Source organism: Elephantulus edwardii, unplaced genomic scaffold (genome assembly GCF_000299155.1).
Source record: "Elephantulus edwardii isolate Elephantulus edwardi_28Jun2011 unplaced genomic scaffold, EleEdw1.0 scaffold00001, whole genome shotgun sequence".
Lineage (NCBI taxonomy): Eukaryota > Metazoa > Chordata > Mammalia > Macroscelidea > Macroscelididae > Elephantulus > Elephantulus edwardii.
The window spans coordinates 24,037,270-24,060,676 of record NW_006399751.1 but is presented as its reverse complement, the minus strand read 5'-3'; the positions used below and the strand labels follow the sequence as shown (position 1 = coordinate 24,060,676).

At 36.6% G+C, this 23,407-nt stretch overlaps 1 protein-coding gene across 1 annotated transcript in view; it reads left to right on the top strand.

Annotated features, from left to right (window-relative positions):
* Positions 1–23,407, top strand: part of ANKAR (ankyrin and armadillo repeat containing) — an 84,696-nt gene that overhangs the window by 7,175 nt on the left and 54,114 nt on the right. The window contains exons 3-7 of the mRNA XM_006878938.1: positions 4,819–4,982; positions 5,748–5,851; positions 8,904–9,084; positions 11,204–11,423; positions 22,710–22,911. Coding sequence (XP_006879000.1) covers positions 4,819–4,982; positions 5,748–5,851; positions 8,904–9,084; positions 11,204–11,423; positions 22,710–22,911 — 871 coding nt within the window. The remainder of the gene's footprint in view (positions 1–4,818; positions 4,983–5,747; positions 5,852–8,903; positions 9,085–11,203; positions 11,424–22,709; positions 22,912–23,407) is intronic.

Sequence of the window (23,407 nt, the reverse complement as noted above, 5' to 3'; positions counted from 1 at the left end):
GAAAGGAAGACCCTTAATGAGAGGAATTGACACAGTGACTGCATCAATGGCTCAAGTGTGTCAGAGATGATGAGGATGGCACAGGACAGGACAGGTTTTAGATCTGTTGTTCATAGGGTCTCTTTCACTTATACTCAACTCCATGCCAACTAACAACAACTTTTCTCTATCTTTTCCATTTCTCAAAAATGTATACCTTTTATTGAGAAAATTATACTCTGCTAACATCTGAAAATCGGAAACAAAATTAATCTTGCTAGTGTAGCTTCCTATTCCCTAGATATGGTCACCAAAAAAATGTCTCAAGCATACTCTCTAAACTTGGATCCTTTCTCCTGTTAAGTAAGTAAGATGACCAGAACTCATCATGACCCTATGAACAGTAGACCTGAACCTTGATCTATTCTGTGCCATCTTCATCATTTCCAACCTAATTGAGCCAATTGTTACTGCCATTTGTCAGTCTATCTCATCGAGGTCTTCCTCTCTTCCACTCACTCTCCACTTTTCCAGGAATGATATCCCTTTAGAAGGACTGACCAGGAGCTCCTCACAATGTGCTTAAAGTTTGTGAGACAGTTTCATTATCTTTGCCTCTAAGAAGCACCTTAGTTTCACTTTCTCCAAGATCTGTTTATTATTTTGGCAGTCCATAGGATATTCAGTACTCTTCTCTAATGGCAGAACTCTTAGACATCAATTCGTCTGTCATCCGTATTCATTGTTCAACTTCCAGATGTATAGAAAGGAATTGAAAAGACCAGGCCTTGAATCAGATGCACCTTGGTCTTTAAACTGATATTCTTTTCCTTAAAACCTTGGAAATGCCTTTGAAAGCATATTTTCCCAATGCATCACATCTTTTGATTTCTTTACTGTTGGTACCAAGAATGTTGATTGTGAATCCAAGCCAGACGAAATTGCTAACAACTTCAATCATTTTCTCCCTCTGTCATGACGTTGCCTGTTGGTGCAGTGGTGAGGATTTGTTTTCTTGATGTTGTGATGTAGTCCATACTGAAGGCTGTAATCTTTGATCTTCTGAAGCAAATGTTTCAAGTAATCCTCCCTTTCAGCAAGCAAGGTTATTGATGACTCCTGATGCCACATTCTTCAGATTCCTTCTCAAGTTGTTTGCTCAGCTTGCAAATGAAATACAACTTTGATGCACACCTTTGCTGATTTTAAACCATGGAGTTTTCCATTGTTCTGTTTGGACAGTAACTTCTTGATCTAGGTGTAAGGTTTGAGCACAGTTAAGTGTTTCAAAATTCTCATTTTTCTCAATGATAACCATAATCTGTTAGGATCCACACAGCCAAATGCCTTTTCATACTCAATAAAACACAGATATATATTCTTCTAACATTCTCTACTTTCAGTCACGATCCATCTGATACCAGCTGGCATCCATCGTACAGTGATATCACTTGTGCCTTTTCTAAATTCAGTTTGAATTTCTTTCTGTTCTCTGCTATGTATTGTTATAGCTATTTTTGGATACTCCTCCACCAGATTTTACTTGTATTTGATATTAGTGATACTATCTGATAAATTCTACATTGTGCTGAATCACCTTTTCTTGGAATGAATATCCTTAGCCGAGATAAAGATTGTTAGAATGGAACACTTGGAAGTGTGTTCTTTGGCCTTGTAACTCCTACATGAGCTAACCGCTGACTTTACTGATCCGAACCATCTCAAGACACGTTCATTTAGAGCATAACTATGTAAATAGGGAAGTAAGAAAGTTTGTGATTCAGAGCAAGCCTACCAGTAACCTAGTTCAAGTTTAAAACCCTCAAAATTTTCCTTTTGATTCCTTGAAGGGTTGTCCTTGATGTCCTGGATACAAGGGTAAATGGTCATGTAATTAGGCTAACAAAAGTGAATGACACTCGTCCAGTTAGTGTGGAGGCAAACTGCCACAGTTAAAGGATTTAAACTTCATAAGGAGACTTTCCTCAAAACTGACTCCATAGACTAAAAATTCATTCTGTGGCAGGAACTGGCAGGACATGTTGTTTGTCTGTTATATTTTCTCATTTTAAAAATATTGTTAAATAGCTGTTGGGCTGGTTTTATAAAATTGCATTCTTGAGTGTTTCATTAGGCTTTTAGAAAATTATTTATAAATAATGATTACATGTTTAGTTGCTTTGTTGTTGTGTGCCATCAAGTTGCCTAAGACTCATAGAGATCATATCCACAATTACTCTGAACTTTGTCCTTCCCTAAGCCAATCTCACTGTCTCTAGCACTTCTACACCTATTACCCCAGTCACTGTGTCAATCCATCTCATTCAGGATCTTCCACTCTGGCGTTGTCCCTCCGCCTTTAGAAACATGTTATCTTTTCTCCAAAGACTAGACCCTTCTCACAAAATGCCCAAAGTACTATGAAATGGAGCTTCAAAATCTTTGCCTCCAGAAAACAACTTCGTTTCACCCTCTCCAGGACAGACCAGTTGTTCTCTTCAAAGTTCGTGATATGGTCATTACTCTTTATCAGCAACACAACTCAAAGACATCAGTTCTTCTGTCATTCTTATTTATTGTCTAGCTCTCTTATGCATAGCAAGTAATTGCAAAGCTCATGGCGTGGATCATGTGCACCTTGGTCTCTAGACTGACGTCTTTGCTCTTCAGCACTCTGGAACACCCTGACAGCAGACTTTCCTAATCCAATTTGTCTTTTGACTTCGTAGCTGCTGGTGCTAAGAGTGTTGATTGTAGACCTGAGCAAGCTGAAATGCTAATAATCTCAAACTCTTCTCCATTTATCATTGTGCTGCCTATTGGCCTAGTGGTGAGAATCTTTGTTTTTTTGATGTTGAAGTCCATTTTGAAGACCACAGTCCTTGACTTTCTGCAGCAGACACTTCAAGTTCTCCTCAGTTTCAGCAAAGTTGTATTATATGAATAATGCAAGTTGTGAGTTAAAAAAAATGGGGGTCACTTTCATAGTAAAAAAAAAAAGCAAAGGCTATTTCTAGTCCATCCTATAATACAGTGATGTGAGCAACAGAATAATATCCATATGCATACAAGGAAGACCTGTTAATACCACTGTCATTGAAATATGTGCATCAGCAATCAAAGCCAAAGAGGAGGAAATAGAAGATTTCTAACAACTTTTGAAGATTTCTAACAACTTTTGCAGTCTGAAATCGACTAAATGTGCAACCAAGACACATAATAATAATGGGTTACTGGAATCCAAAAATTGGAAACATGGAAGAAGGATCAGTAGTGGGAAAATATGGTCTTGGTGACAGAAATAAGGCTGGAGAGATAGTATGATAGAATATTGTACTGTCAATAATTTGTTCATTGCAAATACCTTTTATAAGAAACACAAATAAGGACTATACACATGAACTTCACCTGTTGGTTTACGCAGGATTCAGATTGATTACACCTGTGGAAAGAAGAGTGGAAAAGCCCAGTACCAACTGTGAAACCTAGGCCAGGGTGCTGATTGATGGTCAGATCATTAAGTATGCAGGTTCACTCTGAAGCTAGAGAATAAAATACACAAGCACCAAAACTTGACCTTGAGTCTATCCCACCTGAATTTAAAAAAATCTCAAGAACAAGTTTGAGACCTTGAACACTGATGAATGAAGACCAAATGAGCCATGGGATAATATCAAGAATATAATACATGATGAATGCAAAAGGTCATTAACTGCTTTACTTTCCAGAAAAAAGCCATCTGTTAATTTCTGTCATTACTAGTATTCACTAATTTCCTTTTATTAGCTCCTTTTTCACTCAGATTTTTATATACTTAACCAAAAGGTTGCTAAGACATGGGGCTTTAATTATCCCACGATCTCTTTGTTGTGGTGGAGGTAAGACAAAAAATAATTACTGTTTTTACTGTATTTTTTGAAACATCTATGCATGTGCAACAATGAATGAATGAGGGGAAAATCAAATGGAAAGAATATGCTGTAAAATGAGTATGTTGCATTAAAATCATTAATAAAAATATCTATGCAATGAAATTACTGAAAATGTTCAGAATGTGTAATACATTCTAATTCTTAGAATATGTTGTGCATTAAATAGGAATAATTTAGTAATATTTAATTGTCAAGCTTTTAATTTTTACTTAGACTTTTTTACTTTGATTACATGAATAAAAATTTAGATTTCTCTTTAGCTATAAAAAACCTCTTTATATTAACTCTTGTAATTATAACTCTTTAGCTATGTTGACTTTTAAAAATAATATTCAATAATATTATTGAGAGTAAACCCAAATATAGTCCTTCTTCCTTTTTTTGTTGTGATTTGAGTGAAAGTTTACAAAGCAAATTAATTTTTAATCAACTGTGTTTTGTTATAAATATTTTGTTATACAACATTAATTTCAATACCCACAATGTATTTCACTTTCCCCACTTCCTCCTTTTAATTCTGATTTCCATTAATCCTCTGTACTTCTCTATGTGTTCTCTTTCTTTGTGATATTGTGCTTATCATCCTCTTATTATATACTGGCTTTCCTTTCAGTTGTCTTAACAAATGTCTATTATATGTTTGTTACTTTCTACTCACCTTCCTGTCTTTCCCATTCCTGGTAACCATCCAATAATTACTCTATATGGGTGTAAATTTTTCTTTAGCTTTTTATAATAGTGGTTTCATACAGTATTTGTTCTTTTGTGTGACTGACTGCACTCAGCATGATGTCCTCTAGGTTCATCCATGTTATGCAGTCTTTCATGAATTCTTTATCTTTTTAGTTTTGCATAGTAGTATTCCATAAGTACTGATTACTTTTTAATTGTATGTTCATTTTGGTAGATGACAAAGTCAAGACAGAGAGAGAATTACCTCCATTTATTTATGGAAGAGATTTTAAATGTCAGCATTTCCACTACAAAGAAAATAAATATTTTCATATTCATGGAGGAATTGAGTTTGATATCAGCACCCCTCCAATTGAGAGTGCTTTGGAAGATTTTCAGGTTTAAATTTATTATCCTTATTGAAATGATTTATTGATTAACTCTGTTCTCCAACTAGAAAAAGAGTCTCTGTTGGGATAGGCTTGAGGCCGCTCTCTTAATCATTATCCTCCTAGCTCACCTATTTATTCATATCTCGCTTAATGTATGTGTGTTAGATGTCAGGGGTAAAAATAAGAAATAGGATATGCACGGCCATCATTCTCAAAGAACTTGCAGACTCCATATGTGCTATATAAGATAGTTGATCATGTTGTTGTACCGTCAAGTCAGAACTGAGCCTTAGCTGACCGTCTAGTGAATTTTCAGGGACAGTTAATCACATGGAAGGAGATTGTTCATCCTTCTCCCATGGTGCAGCTGATGAATTCAAACTGCATGCCTTCAGGATTGCAGTGCAGCTTCTTGCCACTAGGCTACCAGTGCTTCCTAGTTGATCATAATATAGAAAAATCTTTGTACATACTCCATAGTCTTCTACTTGCCTTAAAGATTAGTATTGGCAGTTGAGTTTTCTAAACTCTGGGAACAGAAGTCTTCATTAGACACTTAGTATGAACGTTATACATTTCAATTGTCGCCACTCTGCCTTTTCTCTATATAGCTTTCCTTAACTATTTTACTCCTGATTCCCAAAGAAAAAATAACTGTTAGGATCCAATTTTTAAAAAGATGTCATTTACATGTATAAAGTTTTATCTTAAAGAAATTTTACTGTTGCTTAAATATATTTAAAGAATTTTATTAACATAACTCATGTTTTAGAAAAATTTAGAAAAAATACAAAAATGTGCTGCTAATACTTTTAGTGAAGATTCTGGATACAAGGAATATTATTCAATACCGGTTATGGAATTTTATGGGAAAAGGTAAGGAATCTTCTGTATTTATTCATAGTAACTACAACTTACTGAAAGTTTGAGATTGCATAAGAGAGGATAAAGATATTGTCAAAATGCAAAGGCTAACTTTAAATCCTGGAACAGAGGTCCCAGAACAATAATCTCCTTAAATGATATACTGCATAAAATATTAAATGTTTTATGTTTTACTTCACTCATTTTTATCAGTACTAGATGAGCACAATAGTCCCTAAAGGGGCAGATTCCAAGGCAGAAGAATATGAAACGAAATATTTTAAAATTTGTTGTAACGTTAACAGATTCATAGCTGACCTTCCAATGGGTTTTCAGAGACAATAAGTTACTAGGGAGGTGACTGCCAAATTTTATCCCGCAGAGCAGCTGATGAGTCCAAACCGTGAGCCTCTGCTTTGGCAGTGCAACTCCTTACCACAGAGCCACCCCCACAAAGTCCTTTTAAATGTTCACACTAAAGGTTTGGAAGAAGGACAGTGACAGTGGTCCATCACTATGCAGTTCTTCAATGTTAATTCCCTGGCTGAACTGTACAGCCCTGACCTTTTAACATTGACCATTTGAGCTTTCTGTGCTTCTAATAATCATTCACAATTTTCCAAACACTTGCCTACACAATTGAACCATTGGAGTAACAAATTTCTCTTGTCAGACGGCTTACCACTTGATTCCTAACTTAGAAGAGTTCTCAGATGCTTCTGGAAACTCTCAAAGTATAGCAATTTTTAATTACTGGATTTCTGACCAAACAGTTCTCAGATGCTAGACTTTTATTGGATAACTAGAGGACTTTATAGAGGAAAGTGCATTACTTTTCCTTGATATTGGATACATTTACAAATGTGTGTCATTACCTAGACAATATTACTGAATATCAGCTTCATCTCTGTGTTCCAAAGATGGATGCCAGCTCCTGTTCCCATAGCCCTTTACCACAGCACGCCTCTGGGAAATGCATAGGTTGCTGGCAGTGGCTTCTATATGGTACAGAGTTGAGCCAGGACCAAGGCAAAAGGACATTCTTACTGTGTTCTCCCATCACCTAGCTCCATGGAGGGAGTCTGTGGGATTTGGGGTACTTGTGGTGGTGTCCAGTCTTACCGGTGTATACAGTTGGATTTGTTGGATTAAGTACGATCCCTATAGTTTCTTAGGAGACTAGTATTTGAAAGTTATCCCAAACCAATTCTATGATTCAAAATAATACCTACTCCTAAATTTTCAATGCTGGGTTTTAGTAAATTAGAAAAGTCCTTGTTGATGAAAGACAACCCCATAAGTTGCACTCCATAGACAAAGTGATAAACCCTACTGCCTGGTCTTGCAATGCACTGGCTAGGTCTATATGATGGCAGCCTTTATTTTATATTCCTGGTTTCCTTTTGCAAGTAGAGGGTTTGGGATAGGAAGAGTTGCACCTGTAAGTAAATCTGACTGGATTTTCAGACATGTCCCCATCCCTGCACTGAGAAAGGGGATTCAGAAAATAGAGGACATGGAGTAAGAGTAATGAAAGAGCAGTATTAGCCTCTAGATAATAACAGCCTCTTATAGGGAGCTTTGGTGGTCTAGTGGTAAGGAGCTAAGCTGCCAACTGGAAGGCATGTAGTTCGAATCCACCAGCGGTTCCACAGGAGAAAGATGGCCCATCTCCCGTGCAATTTACCACCTCCAAAACCCCACTGCAGAGTCATCTGTGGGTTGGTTTTGACTCAATGGCACGCAATGACAATAATCTCTAGTTCCTAAGAACATTTCCCTGAGGCCTTCTTTTAATTAATTTATAAAGCAGAGTGATTTTTCTCTGAGTTTCTGGGCAGGGAGTTTCCTTAGCAAAGTCTCTGATCCACTTCCCTGGAAATTTTTACAATGGAACAAATTTCTCAGCAATTTTAGGAAAATTGATAGTCCCTGAGCAAAAGAATGAGAAAATGTGAGAAATATGATTTGCGCCAAGAACACTGTATTTGCAGCAATAAACAGCTGCATCTGAGCAAAGTTCAGGTAGCCTCAAGAGCCTTCCACCACATACAGGGAGAATCAGCAACTAAAGTGACCACTGCTAAAACCAGGGAATGAAAAATAAATGTTAACAGAAGGTCACCATTTTCCTTTATCTGAGGATGATAAGCGACACCAGAAAATAGAGTAGTTTTTTCATTCTATAGTGAGAGTCCCTGGGCTGCTGCAAGCTTCTTATATTCCAAAGACCTGATGAGACATTAAAGGGTTGAGGGTTTCTTCAATCCCCTGTTGCAGTTAAAGGAGCCTTTTACCCAAAGCAGCATCCTTATGCTTGTAGGGTAGACGCAAAGGCCTGAGGTAGCAAATACAGGCGTGGCTAGACGGCGCTAGTGTGTTAGCAGCTGCAGGGCCAGCCCAAGGGCGAATCCGCCAATGGACTCTGCAGGAGAAAGATGAGCGTGCTTTACAGCCTCTGCAAGCCCGCTGGCACTGAAAACCTGCCTGACAGCTAAGAGTTTAGTTTGAGTTGAGATTATAAAACCATTACTGTAGAATGAATACTAGGATCCAAGGCGGGGATGGGGTAGCAGATGAGTGAGGATGAGGGGCAGGGTTTCATCATAGGGTCAATTTGATGAGTGGAGAGAGGGATAGGTAAAGGAAAGGAGAAAGATCCGGTGTGAAAAATAACATATGCGAACCTTGTAAACCAATATAAAATAAAATTTAAAAAAATTAAAAAGACAATATATAAATAATCTCCTAAGAGGAGGATATAAGCAGACATTTGGACAGTAATCTTCAACTCCTTCAGCGAGAAGCCCAGTCTTCCAGTGTCATTTTAGACTATTCTCTCGGCTCACTGCCAAAAGAAAGGCAGAGCCAGTTAAAAGCGCCAGTGCAGAAAAGACATTTGCAAAGTATTTGATTGGTAACCGTGCATTAAAGTACTTACAGTACAATTTAAACTACGTTTTTGTATTTGCTATAGAACATGAAATTTTGCCAGCAAGGGAGGGCGCAGGGGAGTATCAAATCAAGTTTAGAAAAGTTTATTTTTTTCTTTATTTCTTTATAGCTATTATGTGATCTATTTTGAACTTGAAGCTTTCTGTCACCAACTTTATAAAGCACAATGGTGGGGAGCCATAAACGAAACTATAAATGCTCTGAGAATAAAAAGACTTCCACTGACAGATGCACAATTACACGAACAATTTAAAAAGAAATTTGGTTTCAAAAAAGCTATGAAATGCAAGGTATTTCAGTGACTACCACATAATTTATTCTAAGAATTTACCTGATACTTGTATGTCTCAACTTTTTCTTTAGGAACAAATAATAGATAAGCAGTCTTTAATACATTTCATGAGGCCATAAAATTCTGAGTTATAAATTTCTGTAAGGGTATTAAAGCTATTTCATGAACTGGGCCATGGGTAATGTTTATCATGGTTAATATGTATTGCTTACTTTGTATGTTAAATATTATTACAAATTTATTCAACAACTCGATCAGGTATTTGTAATGTCATTATTCTTATTTTACAACTGAAGAATTTGTAGCATAAGGAGTTAAGGATCTTGTCCAAATAACACAGCTAACAAAAGGCAAAACCAGTACTGGCAATTATATTTAAGAGCAATTTCAACGCTTGAATGAGAGCACTGTGGCCGCTTCAATAAGCTTTGGCTTAAGAATCTCCGGAATTGATAAATGATGGGGCGAGCTAGGCATTTTCAAACATGACACTGGCATATTCTTACTATTTTTTTGTTTTAATGTGTTAATAAATTTCAAACTTAAATAACCTGTTAGTCTAATTTTAAAATAGTGAGTAGTCAGTTTTTTCACCTCTTCATTTTGACCCCTTCAGCAAAAAAAGACAGAGTACTTTAATGGCTAGACATTTCTAGACTTCTAAATTCTCTGGTGCCATAGCTGGTTGATTGTCACGCAGCTGAGCAAAAGGCCTCACATCTCTGGTGTTTTGAATCCATCAGCAGCTTGGCTTCTCTGGAGAAAGTTAGGAATTCTCCTCCCTTTAAGATATTTTTCTTTTTATTAGTTTGCTTACAATAATTTATATTGTGCTTACAATAATTTATTTACATTGTGCTTCATTCATGTACATTATGTTTTATACTGTCTTTCATTTGTATTGTGTTTCATACAATCTTTTTAAGTCTCCATTGAATCTTTCCTGTTGCTTCAGCACCCATCTACCCACTAACCTCTGCTAGCCTAGTGATTTCCACCCTTACCCGTTCAATGGCCCCTTCCCCTTGTTCCTGTCCTCTTTTGAGTATTTATACTCCATTTTACTCAGTTATCCTTCTAATTTTTTAATTTTATGTTGGTTTGCATACATAATTCATACACTTTGTGATTCACACTTTCCTTCCCTCACATTGTGTTTGATGCAATCATTCCCATACATTGTGTTCTGTACATTTAATCCCCATTGACCTATGCCCACTATGACCTCATCTTTTCAGGTCCCCACGGAATCTTTCCCAATTCCTTCACCTCTTCCCTCAACCCACCAAACTGTGACTGTGTAATTTCCCCCCTCCTCATCTTCAGACTCCCAGTCCCCTTCCCTTCCCCTTTTGGACTTCTATACACATCTGACTAGTTGTCCTTTTGTTTTTACAATAATGGTCCTATGCAGTATTTTTTCTTAAGAGACTAGGAGCAAGTTCACTCAGGAGAATGCTCTCTAGATTCTCCCATGTCATAATAGTATTTTACAAAAATCATTGTTCCTTAGTAATTCCTTTGTGTGAATGTACCACAACTTGTTAATCCATTCATTTGTTGATGGTCATTTGGACTGTTTGTTTTCTTACTATTGTGAATAATGCTGCTATGAACATCACTGTCTATCCTATTAGAAATTTTAATGGAGGGTCACTATGATTTGATGTAAGTGTAATGGCAATAAATTTTACTTTAAGCTTAGAATTCTAAATTAAATTGCTTTTGAATCAGAGGAGGAACCAGTGGTCTCTGTCTACTTTCAAAATATTTCACAGATATTTGTTTTCAGACAATATCCTGTTTTAAAACATCACTATTAAAGAATCTCTGTCTTTAAAGTAGAAAAAGGAGAGGTGAGAGGCGCAAGCTGAGAGAATAGGAAAACAATTTACAAAAATATTTAAAGTTTTTTATTTCTTTATATTTCTAACATCTTTAATCATCACCCAGTGAGACTCTTTCCACATGTGTTTTGTGACATTTCTTTTGCAACTGAATGCCAGTCAATTTAAACAATGTAACTCTTTTCTTTTTAGCTCCTTAGCTCAAAATTTAGTTATGGTACAGAGAGAAAAAAAGATCAACACTAATTCTGTCTTTTTAAATCATTTTAGAGTATCCCATTTGGTATGAAGTCAGCTGTCGAAAGAGGCTTGTGTACTGTTTTCCATACATTTAGCCGTAAAACTTCAAGCTCAACCCTCAATGTTTCAGATGAAAGTGGTTATACTATTTTCCATCATGCTGCTCTCCACAACAGAGTTACTATTATATGTCAGCTGTTTAATGCTAACTTTAATGTCAATGACAGGCGTTTTATTAAGTTTAACCAAGGTAACAAAGTTTTTTTGTTTTGGTTTTTTTTTCCTATAGGACTTCTTTTTTTTTTTCCTTTTTTTTTTTTACTTAAGTTCACCAATAGATTGATTTTCATTCCTTCATTTGTTCATGTACATATTTCTCCCTTTTGTTCCTCCAGTTCCCTTTGTAATACTTTACTTTTCCTGTATATTAACTGTCATACTCATAATTGCTAACCATTCATTCCTCTCAGATTGTCCTTCCTTTCACTCATTCCAGTGCAGTGTTCATTATCTACATATTCTTTTCCCACTCCTAAAGTTTCCCACCATAAAGTTTTTAAAACCTAAAATTGTTTTTGTTTTTATCTTTTATTTAGCATTAAGAATTTATGATGATTTTGTTGTGGTTTGATGCTGTTAGGTCCACTACAACTCATAAGACTTTATGAACAAGAGATCAAAACCTTGCCCTATTTTGAAAGGAGCAGTAGTAACATGAGGAAGGCTGAGTCTAACTTCCACTTGCTTTATTAATGGAAACTGTCTCCATCAATAATATTAATATCCAATAATTTTAATACTTAAAAAAAAAGACATGCCACCCCACATGCTCCGGGACCTATTTCTACCAATCTTGGAGTCCCATCTTCATTGCAACTTGACTCACAGACTTTACTCACACTTGTTTGGTTTATTAGGAAAATAGGTTAGGGAGTGAAGGAGGCAAAGAATATCGCATAATATTCTGGTTGAATCCAGAAGTCCCAGGCCAGATCAACAAGGCACAATTCCTCAATTAGTGAAAGTCTAGGTTCAGTTCAGCAGCACAAATACACTTGTAGTTTCCTCAATCATCCAGCAAGCAAAATTTTTAACTATAGCTCCATCTCCATGGTCCCTCTGGTTATATCTTTCCACAGTCTCTTCATAGCAGCATCACCATCTTTTTTTTTTTATTATTTAAGCAAAAAAGACTTTATTGGTTCACATAACTGAACAGTCCAGGGAGTTATACTAGCTTCAGGCACGGGTGGATCCAAGGGTACACACAATGTCATCAGGACCATCTCTTATAGTATGGAAAGTGCTCTCTTATATTGGTCCCACAACTGTTGATGATTTGCAAGACCACATGGTTAAGGTAGCTAGAGACCATGCCCCACAATGGGGCTAACACAATGGATGTTATTGTTGTTGATTTCCATCGAGTCAAGCATAACTCATAGCAACCCTATGAGCAAAAGGCCTGAAGCCTTTCTATAACTATCATCATTTATCAAAGTTCATAGAATTTCCAGAGGCATGTTGTTTAGGAAGTGGATGCCACTCCTGCTACAAAAGCCAATTTTCAAGGTTTCTACCACCACACCTATGCTGTGTCATCCCCATACCTCATATCTCCTCCATACTCAAGCCCATTGTTACAATGACTATGGCAGTTCATCTTGTTGTGAATCTTCCTCTCTTTATCTGACCCTCTGGTTTTGCAAGCTTGACATCTTTTACCAAGAACTGATGTCTCTTGACAACAAGCCTAAAGTATCTGAGACAAAGTTTCATCGTCCTTGCCTCTACAGAGCACTCTGGTTGCACTACCTCCAAGACAAATTTGCTTGTTCTTTTGGCAGTCTATGTTATATTCAGTACTTTTCACCAAGACCACAATTGAAATGCATCAATTCTTCTGCAGTCTCCTTTATTTATTGTCCAATTTACACATTGATATGAAGCAATGGAAAATACCAGGGCTTGGGTCAAGCATACATTAGTCTTTAAACAGACATCCTTGCTCTTTGGAGCTTTTAAAAAAGCCTTTAACAGCCGATGTGCCCATTTATTGCAACATGTCTTTTAGTTTCTTGACTGTAGCTATCATGGGTGTAGAGAGTTCTGGTGGCCTAGTGGTAAGGAGTTGTGCTGCCAACCCAAATACATGGAGTTGGAATTCACCAGCTGTTCCCCTGAAGAAAGATAATAGGCAGTCTACATCCATGAAATTTATTTCCTTTGGAAACTCGCTGGAGGGTCAGCTATAAGTTGATTCCAACTCAGAGAAGCATAACAACAACAATAAACATGGGCTTTGATTGTGGATCCAACTAAAATGAAATCATTAACAACTTGTCTTTTCTCCATCTATCATGATGTACTTATTTACCCAGTTGTGAGGATTTTTGCTTTCTTAATGTTTATTTTTTCTTGATGTAATCATTATTGAAGCTTATAGTCTTATTGATACTCCTCAGTAAGTGAGTGCTTCAAGTTTTACTTTCTGCAAACAATATTGTGTCATCTGAAATATATAGGTTGTTGATGAGTCTTGCTCCAATTCTGATGTCATACTCTTCATATACTCCAACATCTATAACTATTTTTTTAGCATACATATTGAATAGGTATAAAAAAAGATACAACCCTGACCTCCACCTTTGCTGATTTTATCCCCTTTTTCTACTGAAATAACTGTTTCTAGTTCTAGTTCTCTTTTCAATCACTTGCTATACATCAGAGACCTGGAAATGACTAAAGACGACAGACAAAGCTATGTCTCATTTGAGTTGTGGTGTTGGAGAAGAGTACAAAACAAAATGTATCCTAGAGAAAGTGCAACCAGAGTACTCCTTAGAGGCAGCAAAGACATAAAGCTTAGTCTAACATACTTTAGGCATGTTGTTAGGAGGGGCTATTCCTTGGAAAGGAACATCATGCTTGGAAAAAATATAGAGAAAGAGAGGAAGACCCTGGATTTAGACAGTAACTGCAGCAATGGGCTCAAGCATGTCAGAAATGATGAAGATGGCATAAGATAGGGCAGTGTTCAAATGAGTTGTTCATGGGGTCACTACGAATTATACTCAACAGCACCTAATAACAACAATAGTCAGTCTATCTAAGGGTTTTTCATTAGTACAATGAATGATTTAAAATTCCCACTCTCAATATTAGCCATATTATCCAGACAGTGAGTAAAATGCCTTTACACAGTAAATAAAATGTGAGTAAACATCATTAAACTATAAACTGGCATTATCTGCTTTCAACCAAGAACCATCTGATATCAGTAATGATATCCCTTTTCCCCCAAATTTTCCTGAATCTAGCTTGGGCTTCTAACAGTTTCCTCTCAACATACTATTTCATCTATTTTAAAAATAATCTTCAGTGTGATACTAATCATACTGTCAGATAATGTCTGCATTCTGTTGGGTTTCCTCATTTTTGAAGTAGAAACTAATACATATGTTTTCCAGTTGGTTAGCCAGGTACCTGCCTTTCAAATTTCTTGGCATAGAGTAGTGAGCACATTCAACACTGTCTCTGTTTGCCAAAAGACCTCAAATGACATTCCATTGATTCCTGGAGGCTTCTGTTTACCAGTGCTTTGATGCAGTATGAATGTCTTCCTTTAGCACCGTTGGTTCTTCCATCTATACTACTTCCTGAAATGGTTCAGTGTTGAGCATTTCTTTTTGGTGCTGTGACTGTGTATTCCTTCCATCTTCTTTTGATAACATCCTGCATCATTCAATACTTCGCTCATTGCATCCTTCAGCACTGCAATGATGGTCTTACTTCTTTTCCCCTTTATTCTTTCTACTGGAGGCCTATGAGTATGTTCTCTGCTTTGGGTTTTTATTTCAAATCTTTTCACATTATATTTTGCCTTCAGGTCTTTGCACATTTTGTTTTAATATTTTGCTTTATCTTCTCAACATATCCTTTGAAAATTTTCATTTAGTTATCTTTTTTCATCATTTATGCTTTTTTACTTTAGCTCATTTACATTGAAAAGCAAGTATCAGAGTCTTTTCTAGCATCTGTTTTATTTCTTGCATTTTGGTGGTTTTTTAAATATATTTTTATTAATATCATTGTTAAGTTTTTTTATTAATTTTAATGAAAATTTACAGAGACTTAGAGTTTCCAGTCATTAATTGTTGCACTTTTCTCCCTGCCCACCCTCTCCCCCCAATTCCCTTTTCTCCTTGAAAGTAAAAGAAAAACTCTTTCATTGTTATGCAATCCCTCCCCCCAAGTCGATTCCATTATGTAGCCTTCATTCTGGACTCCTGTATTGACAATAATACCCAATCATATATTCCTTTTAAACACTTAATGACTTTCTGCTTCCTTCATGTGTGATGTCCTTACATAACGTGTCTTTGGTTGTTAGTGTTCAGTGCACCAAATCTATTGAGGTTGCTTTTTTTAAAAAAAATTCAGGTGTAATAAACTTAATATCATATTTTGGTTCTGTGGATTTGCTGTAGTTTTCTTCCGCTTCAATTTGAACTTGCATATTAGTAATTAATGATTCATTCCAGTTAGCTCTGACATTGTTCTTGCTAATGATGTTGAATTTCTTCACTGTCTCTACAGATGTATTCAATTTGATTCCCATGTATTCTATCAGTTGAGGTCCATGCATACAATTGCAGCTTTTGTATTTTTTAAAAGGTGTTTGCAATGAATGAATCAATGATTGTACAAAATTCTATTATGCAATCACATTTCTTTAAGACCATATTTTCCAATTACTAGTCCTCATGTTCTTTTGATGGTGAATATAACATCATTCCTCTTCAATTTGTCATTTCTGGTATAATATCTCATTTTATTAAAAATGGCTAATAAGAGTACATTTTAGCTCACTAATGCTTAAGATGTTGATTTTTATGCATTCCATTTCAGTTTTTACAACTTTCAGTTCTCCTAGATTTATACATCATACATTCTACATTCCAGTTTTTAATGGATGTTCTTAGCTATTTTTCCTTATTTTGAGTCTGGTATCATATACAAACTAAGATCCTTCACTGGGTGAGAACTTTACTCTGTCTTGCTTATTAGACTCTACTTTGAGGAGATTGCTCTTATCCTGTTGGATTTTTAGTGCCTCCTCTCCTATTCATAAATCCCGGTTCTATTCATTGGATTTTCAAGGACCTATTTCAGAAGTGGATAGCTAGTCCAGCTTTTTATTCTAGTTTAGTCTGAAAGCTCCTTTGATTTTACTGGTATTTGGTATATTGGTGATACAGTTTTCAGCATTACAGTAACATGCAAGCCACCACAGACGAGTAAATTGACAAATGAGTTATGAGACCTTGGAGAGTATTGACATTTTCATGATGTTAATTCCTCTAATCCATGAGCATGGTATATTTGTTTTAAGTCAACTGTGGGTTGATTTCTACAGGATGACAGTGAGTTTGATGGTTGTTGGTTTTGTCTTAGATTTTTTGCAGTCGAGTTTTGTAGTTTTCTTATTGTGAGTCTTATATCTATGGTTAGGTTTGTTCCTAGATATTTCATCTTTTGGGGACTATTTTTAGTGATCTTGTTTGGGTTTGGTTTGGTTTGGCTTGGTTTTGTGATACTATTTTTCTGACTTCTTTTTGTTCATCTAGAAGAGTCTGACTTTTGTATGTTGATATTCTATTGTTCCACTTTGCTTAATTTATTAGTTCCAATAGATTTCTTGTTAAGTTTCTGGAATTTTCTGTGTATAAGATCAAAATACTAGCAAATAGATAAAGATTTACAGCTTCCTTACATATGTGACTGCCTTTTATTTCGTCATCTTGAAGGAAGTACCCCTGAAAGGCAAGGATGGTGACATTTCAGAATTTCATCCCTAGGACATTAGACATATTGTCAAGAGGTGTTAGTCCTTGGGAAAAGACATCATTAGACTTAGAAAAGTAGAAGGTCAGCAAAACAAAGGAAGACATTCAACAAGATGAATTAGGGAGTGAATATAATGGGTTTGAGCTTGGCGGAGAGTATAAGGATGGTAAAGGACAGCGCAAACTTCTATCTGTCGTTTATAGGGTCACCATGAGTTGTAGTTGACCTGAAAGCATTAAAAAAACAACAAGAACACAGAATTTAGAGAAGAGAAAAAGAAATGCAATTTCCATATATCAGTAGAAGGTCTATTTCTTTTTTTTTTTTTTTAACTCCTCCATCCCGAATGCCTGCTTAAAAGCCTGGCTTCCGCTTCTTACTCCGCCACCAGCGGTCCGAGTTGTAGTTTCCTTTTGTTCTCGACTAGATCCGCTACCGCGTGGCCTCTAACACCCTGTTGCCTGACCTTGGCCCCTGCCGCCTTCAGCCCGCTAAGCCCTAGCCGCTCCTCTGCACTGCCCTTAGAAGGTCTATTTCTTAGATTAACATTTAGTACTCAGTAGAATAAGTTAAAGAGTATTTTCAGTCAAATTTAAATGCAATTAGTGTCTTAGCTTTGAGTATATTTTTGAAGTATGGAAAATATATAACCCTATTAATAATGTTTTTATTATTATTATTACTACTTGACTGATGTGATATTGTTCCATCTGTGAGTATTGATCACAGATCAAAACTGAAAGTCAGAATTTTCAGGCCTGTTCTAAGAGCATTGTCAGATATATGTACTATGCCTGAATGACTTGACCAAAAGCTATATTTAATATTATTTGATATAGTCATGATATCTGCATCTAAACATAGTATTTTGTTATTATTTATCAGTCTATTTTTACTAATTCAGAAAACTGCCATATATTAATAATCATAACTCCATGTATATTCCTTTCAAAAACCCAGAATCATCTAAAATGGATATGAAAAAAGAAAGAAATGGTAAGTTATAAGTAAAATATTTAGCACATTTAAAAATATTTCTGAATATATTAAAACTTTCCTTATAATGTAGAGTATATGAAATAATCTATCATATAATAATCATAATAATGTTGTTTTCTAAATATTTTGAAGTATACATTTTTTTCCCTGCCTGTAGTTATTTATTATATTCCTTTTAACTTTTTGGGATTTTTCTCTTGATTTTTTTTAAGTTTGAGGAGTTACATGGAGATGTAAATTAGATATTAGAGATTGAGATCAAGAACTCAGAGAAAATCACATCTAGAAACATAATCTTGCGAGTGATAAAATTGTAGACGGTAAATGAAGTCATTGAAAAGAAAAAAAAAGTCCAAGATATACTTAGAAGGCTCATTTAAATGTGAAGACAACAAGACGTTCCCAAATAATACTGAAAGAATCATAAGAGAGATAGATGGGCAAACAGAAGAGTATGATCTAACAAAGAGCAAGGGAAGATAGTTCTTAAAAAAGGAAGAGGTTGTAAATAGTGTCAAATAATGTTGAGAGGTAAATGAGATAAAAAGTCATCCACATCATTTGGATGTAGTGATATAGCACTGGTCTTTTGTGATCATGTTCTATTATTTTTTCAAAGGCTCATATCTCTTGCTACAAAACATTTGAATAAATTTGAAAATAATTTAAGCAGAAAATAGGTTCTTTCTGACTTCTGGGTAAGCTGGTGTAAAAGGCAGATTTGGTTTTGTTGTGTGCTGTGGAGTCAGAGCTGAACCATAGCTGACCCTGCAGTGGGTTTTCAGAGCCACTAAATCTTATAGGAGATTGACCATTCTTCTCCCACAGAGCAACTGATGGATCCAAACCTTGTGAGTTTGAGATTGCAGTCCAGCTACTTACCACTAGGCCACCTCCTAAAGTCTTCAACCCAAGTACCAGAAAACAAAAATACCAGAGATGGAGGATAATTCTGCAACCTGAGTCAAAAAGGAAATATTTAGAAGTACTTCAAGCATCAACTTGAAGAAGCTGAATGAAAACACTGAATAAGGAAATGGAGTACAGAATTGTAAACAGCATTGTGAAAGGAGGTCTAGCAATCTTGGGGACTTGGGACTGTGAAGGCATCTACACCAGCAGCTGTTTGATGATAAAAAAGGTGCAACACCTCCTTGTACCTCTTACCCTCTCGGGAATCAGGAGAGCAGCTTTCTTCCACTACCCATCCCTGCAACCCCTTCCACTCCCCCTCCCCCCCTTACTAGGTAATTAGCAGATTTTTCCGTGTCCACGCAGCCACTTTGTTTCTGGCACCAGGAGACTGAACACCTCTACCCTCAGAGATCCCTTCTGGAGCTTATGGACTGTACTGTGTGAGGCCTGCTGAAGTGGGGGGGGGCGGGGGGGTCACCACCTGTGACTGGGATCCTTGCTTCTTACTAGACACGCTTGAGCTACCTCACTTACCACACGCTGTGGTCATCTTTGAAGCAGTGCACCTTCCATGCAGTGCTCCATCCTTGGACATCGCAAATTGACAGCAATTGTGTCTTCACTCTAGGGATCTTTGATAGCATAGTCTGTAGGGAGTTGCATTGGTGACCCAAAGACCATTCCTCTCTGGTGTTTTGAATGCATCAGTGGCTCCACAGGAGAAAGATGGGTGGTCTTCTCCAGTACAATTTACAGCATAGGAAATCTGCTGGAGGATCAGCTATAAGTGAGTTCTGACTCAATGGCAATGACTTTGAGTTGCTTTCTGTATGGGTTGTTTTTTTTTTCAGTCTCTTCACACTAGCCATCTCTGCCCGAGTACTCTGCCTATACCCAAACCCTAGACCAACAAAGACATCCTGAGCCAGGCAGACTGCCCTAGGCTCCTGTGAGGCCAGCAAAAGCTCCATTCCTGAGGGAAATATTAAAGATTTAGAAAGCAGTAAAAAGACAGAAATGGAAGAAATTCTAAAAAAAGTCATAAACAAAAAAACCAAAAAAAAAATAGATCAACTCCATTATGGAAAAAAGTGCAGCATAAAACATTTCATAACACAGATATATCTAGGAGGATATTGTTGTTGCAGTGAAGTGCCAAGTCAAAACTGACCCATAGCTGACCCTCCAGTGGGGTTTCAGAGGCAAATAATCAAAGGAGTGGAGACTGCTCATCTTTTTTCTGTGGAGCAGCTGGTGGATTTGAACTGGGTGCTTTTGCTTTGGCTACACAATTCCTTGCCACTAAGCAAAATAAGTCCATCACAAAAGGACTATTGTGGTATAAGACTGTTGTTGATTGCCATCGAGTTCAGCACAACTCATAGCAACCCCATGATTAATCTATTATAATTAATGCTATATACAAAGGCGAATGAATGAATGAATGAATGAATGAAATAGTAATTTCAGTGTTAAAAAACAAAATGTATATAAAAATACATGTTGTTGTTAGGTCTAGTTGAGTATGACTCATAGTGACCTTATGAACAAAAGATCTGAACCCTGTTCTATCCTGTGCCATCTTCACACTTCCTGACACACAAGAGCCCATTGTGGTAGTCACCATGTCAACCAATCTGGTTGAGAGTCTTCCTCTCCTTCACCAACCCTCCACCCTTCCAAGCATCATGTCCTTCTCCAAGGAATAGCACCTCCTAGCAACATGCTCAACATATGTGAGGCAAAGTCTCATCATTCTTGACTCCAACGAGCACTCCAGCTGTACCCTCTCTAAGACATACCTGTTCATTCTCTTCGCTGTACATGGGATGTTCATTGCTCTTCTCCAATACCACAGCTCAAAGGCGTCAATTCTTTTTCTGTCATCTTTATTCATTGTCCAGCTCTCAGGTGCATACCAAGAGATCAGAAAGACCATGGCCTGAATCCAATGCACCGTAGTCCTCAAACTGACACCATTACTCCTCAATAATTTGGAGAAGTCCTTAACTGCAGATTTTCCCTGTGCAATGCTTCTCCTCATTTCCTGACTGCTGATACCAAAGGTTTTAATTGTGGATCCAAACAAGATGAAGCTGTTGACAGTTTCAATCTATTCTCCATCCATCATGATATTGCCTATCAGTCCAGTGGTAAGAAGTTTGTTATCTTGACATTGAGATGCAATTCATATTGAAAAATTCCTTGATCTTCTGCAACAAGTCCTCTTCATTCTCAGCAAGCAAGCAAGCTTGTGTCATCTGCAAAAACACAGGTTATTGATGAGTCTCCCTTCAATCCTAATGCCACACTCCTCTTTCAGCTTCTCAGGTAATTTGCTCAGCAATACAATGTTGTGAGTGATAGGAGAATTTCCATACACATGTAAAAAAGACCCGTTAACATGATTATTATTCAAATGTACGCTGCTACATCTGGAGCCAAAGAGAAAAAAAAATGAGAATTTTTATGAAATCTTCCAAAATTGATCAAAAATGCAGTCAGGATGTGTTAATGAATTTGGCAATACAATTTCAGACAAGGTTCTTATATCAAATATTTACAGAATCCTACAGGGCTTCCATAAGAAAAAGACTGATATTGCAATTACAAAATGGGAAAAAGACATGAGAAGACTTTTCACAGAGGAAGATAGTCAGATGGCCAACAGACTCATGAAGAAATACTCAAAATCACTACCATTAAGAGAGATGCAAATCAACCACAGTGAGATACCATCTCACCCCACTAGCAGTGGCAAAATTTAATAGACAGCAAGTAATAAATGCAGGAGAGTATGTGGAGAGATAGGAGCTCTTATACACTGTAGGCGGAACTGTAAACTATTACAACTTCTCTAGAAGGCAGTTCGTAGTTTCCTCAAAAAGCCCAACATGGAAATTCCATATGACCCAGCTATTCCATTATACCTCCAGAAAATTATAACTGAGGCACAAACAGAGATTTGTATACCAATGTTTATAGCAGTGTTAATCACGATCTCAAGAACATGGAAACAGCTCAGATATCCAACCACAGTGGATGGATTGAGAAATTATAGTACATTCATATGATGGAATATTATTCAGCATGCAGGAGCAATGATTTTGAAAATAACTACCTAACTTGAGAGGGACTGGAAAACAATATGCTAAGTGAACTAACTTGGTTCCGTAAGGACAGATACAGTATAAAATCATTATTGTAGAAGTGGAAAGATAACTAATAAAGTGAGTATGAAGATCTAAGAGGAGGGAGCAGAGGAGTGAGGATGGGTGGGGGGCCGGGGTTAGTTATCATAGGGTCACACAATTTGATAGATAGAGGGATGGGTAAAGGAAATGGAAAAGACCCAGTGTGAAAAACAGTGTATACGAACTTCGTAAGTAAACCAGGATAAAATAAAAATTTCATAACTGGTGACTTGGAATGCAAAAGTAGAAAACAGTGAAGAAGGAATAGTAGTTGGAAAATTCTATTATTATGAAATTCAAGTATGATATATTAATTAGTACTTTAATTTGTGGGACAGCAGAAGGTTAAAAGAAGATGTTACTCGACTTAATTGAAAACATCTAGTAAATAGTATAAAGTAAGTGATTTCATTCTTGATAATGATTAATAGTCAAAGTACACCTGATTGAGTACTGTTTTTGAAAGTGTTCTGTATAAAATGCATTTCAGTCTTGTGACTGGTATATTCTTCATATGAGGCATACTTTTTAGAAATGTTAGGTCTTTGACCACTGAAGAGCATGTTGATCCATTGCAGGCCCAACGCCTCTACACCTCGCTGCACAGGCTTGTTCACTGGAAGCAACCCTCTGTCTCCTGTGTTTCAAAGCAGATTATACACTTACTGAAAAAAGAGGTTGGATGCCAATTCATTTTGCTGCTTTCTATGATAATATCTGCATCATAATTGTTCTCTGTAGGAAAGATCCTAGTTTACTAGAAGCTGAGGCAACATCTGAGTAAGTTCCATACATTGATAAGATTATAAACTTCATCCTTTTTATTATTTACCCTGCATATTGGCACTAAAGGCAAGTCCATTCAGAATTGGTATGATTTGAAAGGTTATGAAAGGCTTATTTGTTGTCATAAAGACTAGATTTCTCAGTTTTCTGTAAGTATTAGAGTAAATTCTGAGTAGTTTTCCCTGACCTTGCCCTAGATATTAGTTTATCAGATTAAATAATCATGAAATTCCCTGTAAGAAATCAGAGATCAGCAAAAGAAATCTGCTCTAGATGAGACTCTACTCAACCAAGAGACAGCCTTGGGCTCCAGGAAAAAAAACTAAATCAGCCTTAGCTACAGAGAAGAGGTACTCAGAAGTATCCAGAAAAGAAATACACTTAAAAAGGGGAGGAGGAGGGAAATCGTTGCAATAAGATCCTTTTATGGATGCTAATTTATAGACCAGATTACAATTTAAATCTTTGGCCATGATTCAGGCATAGTGTT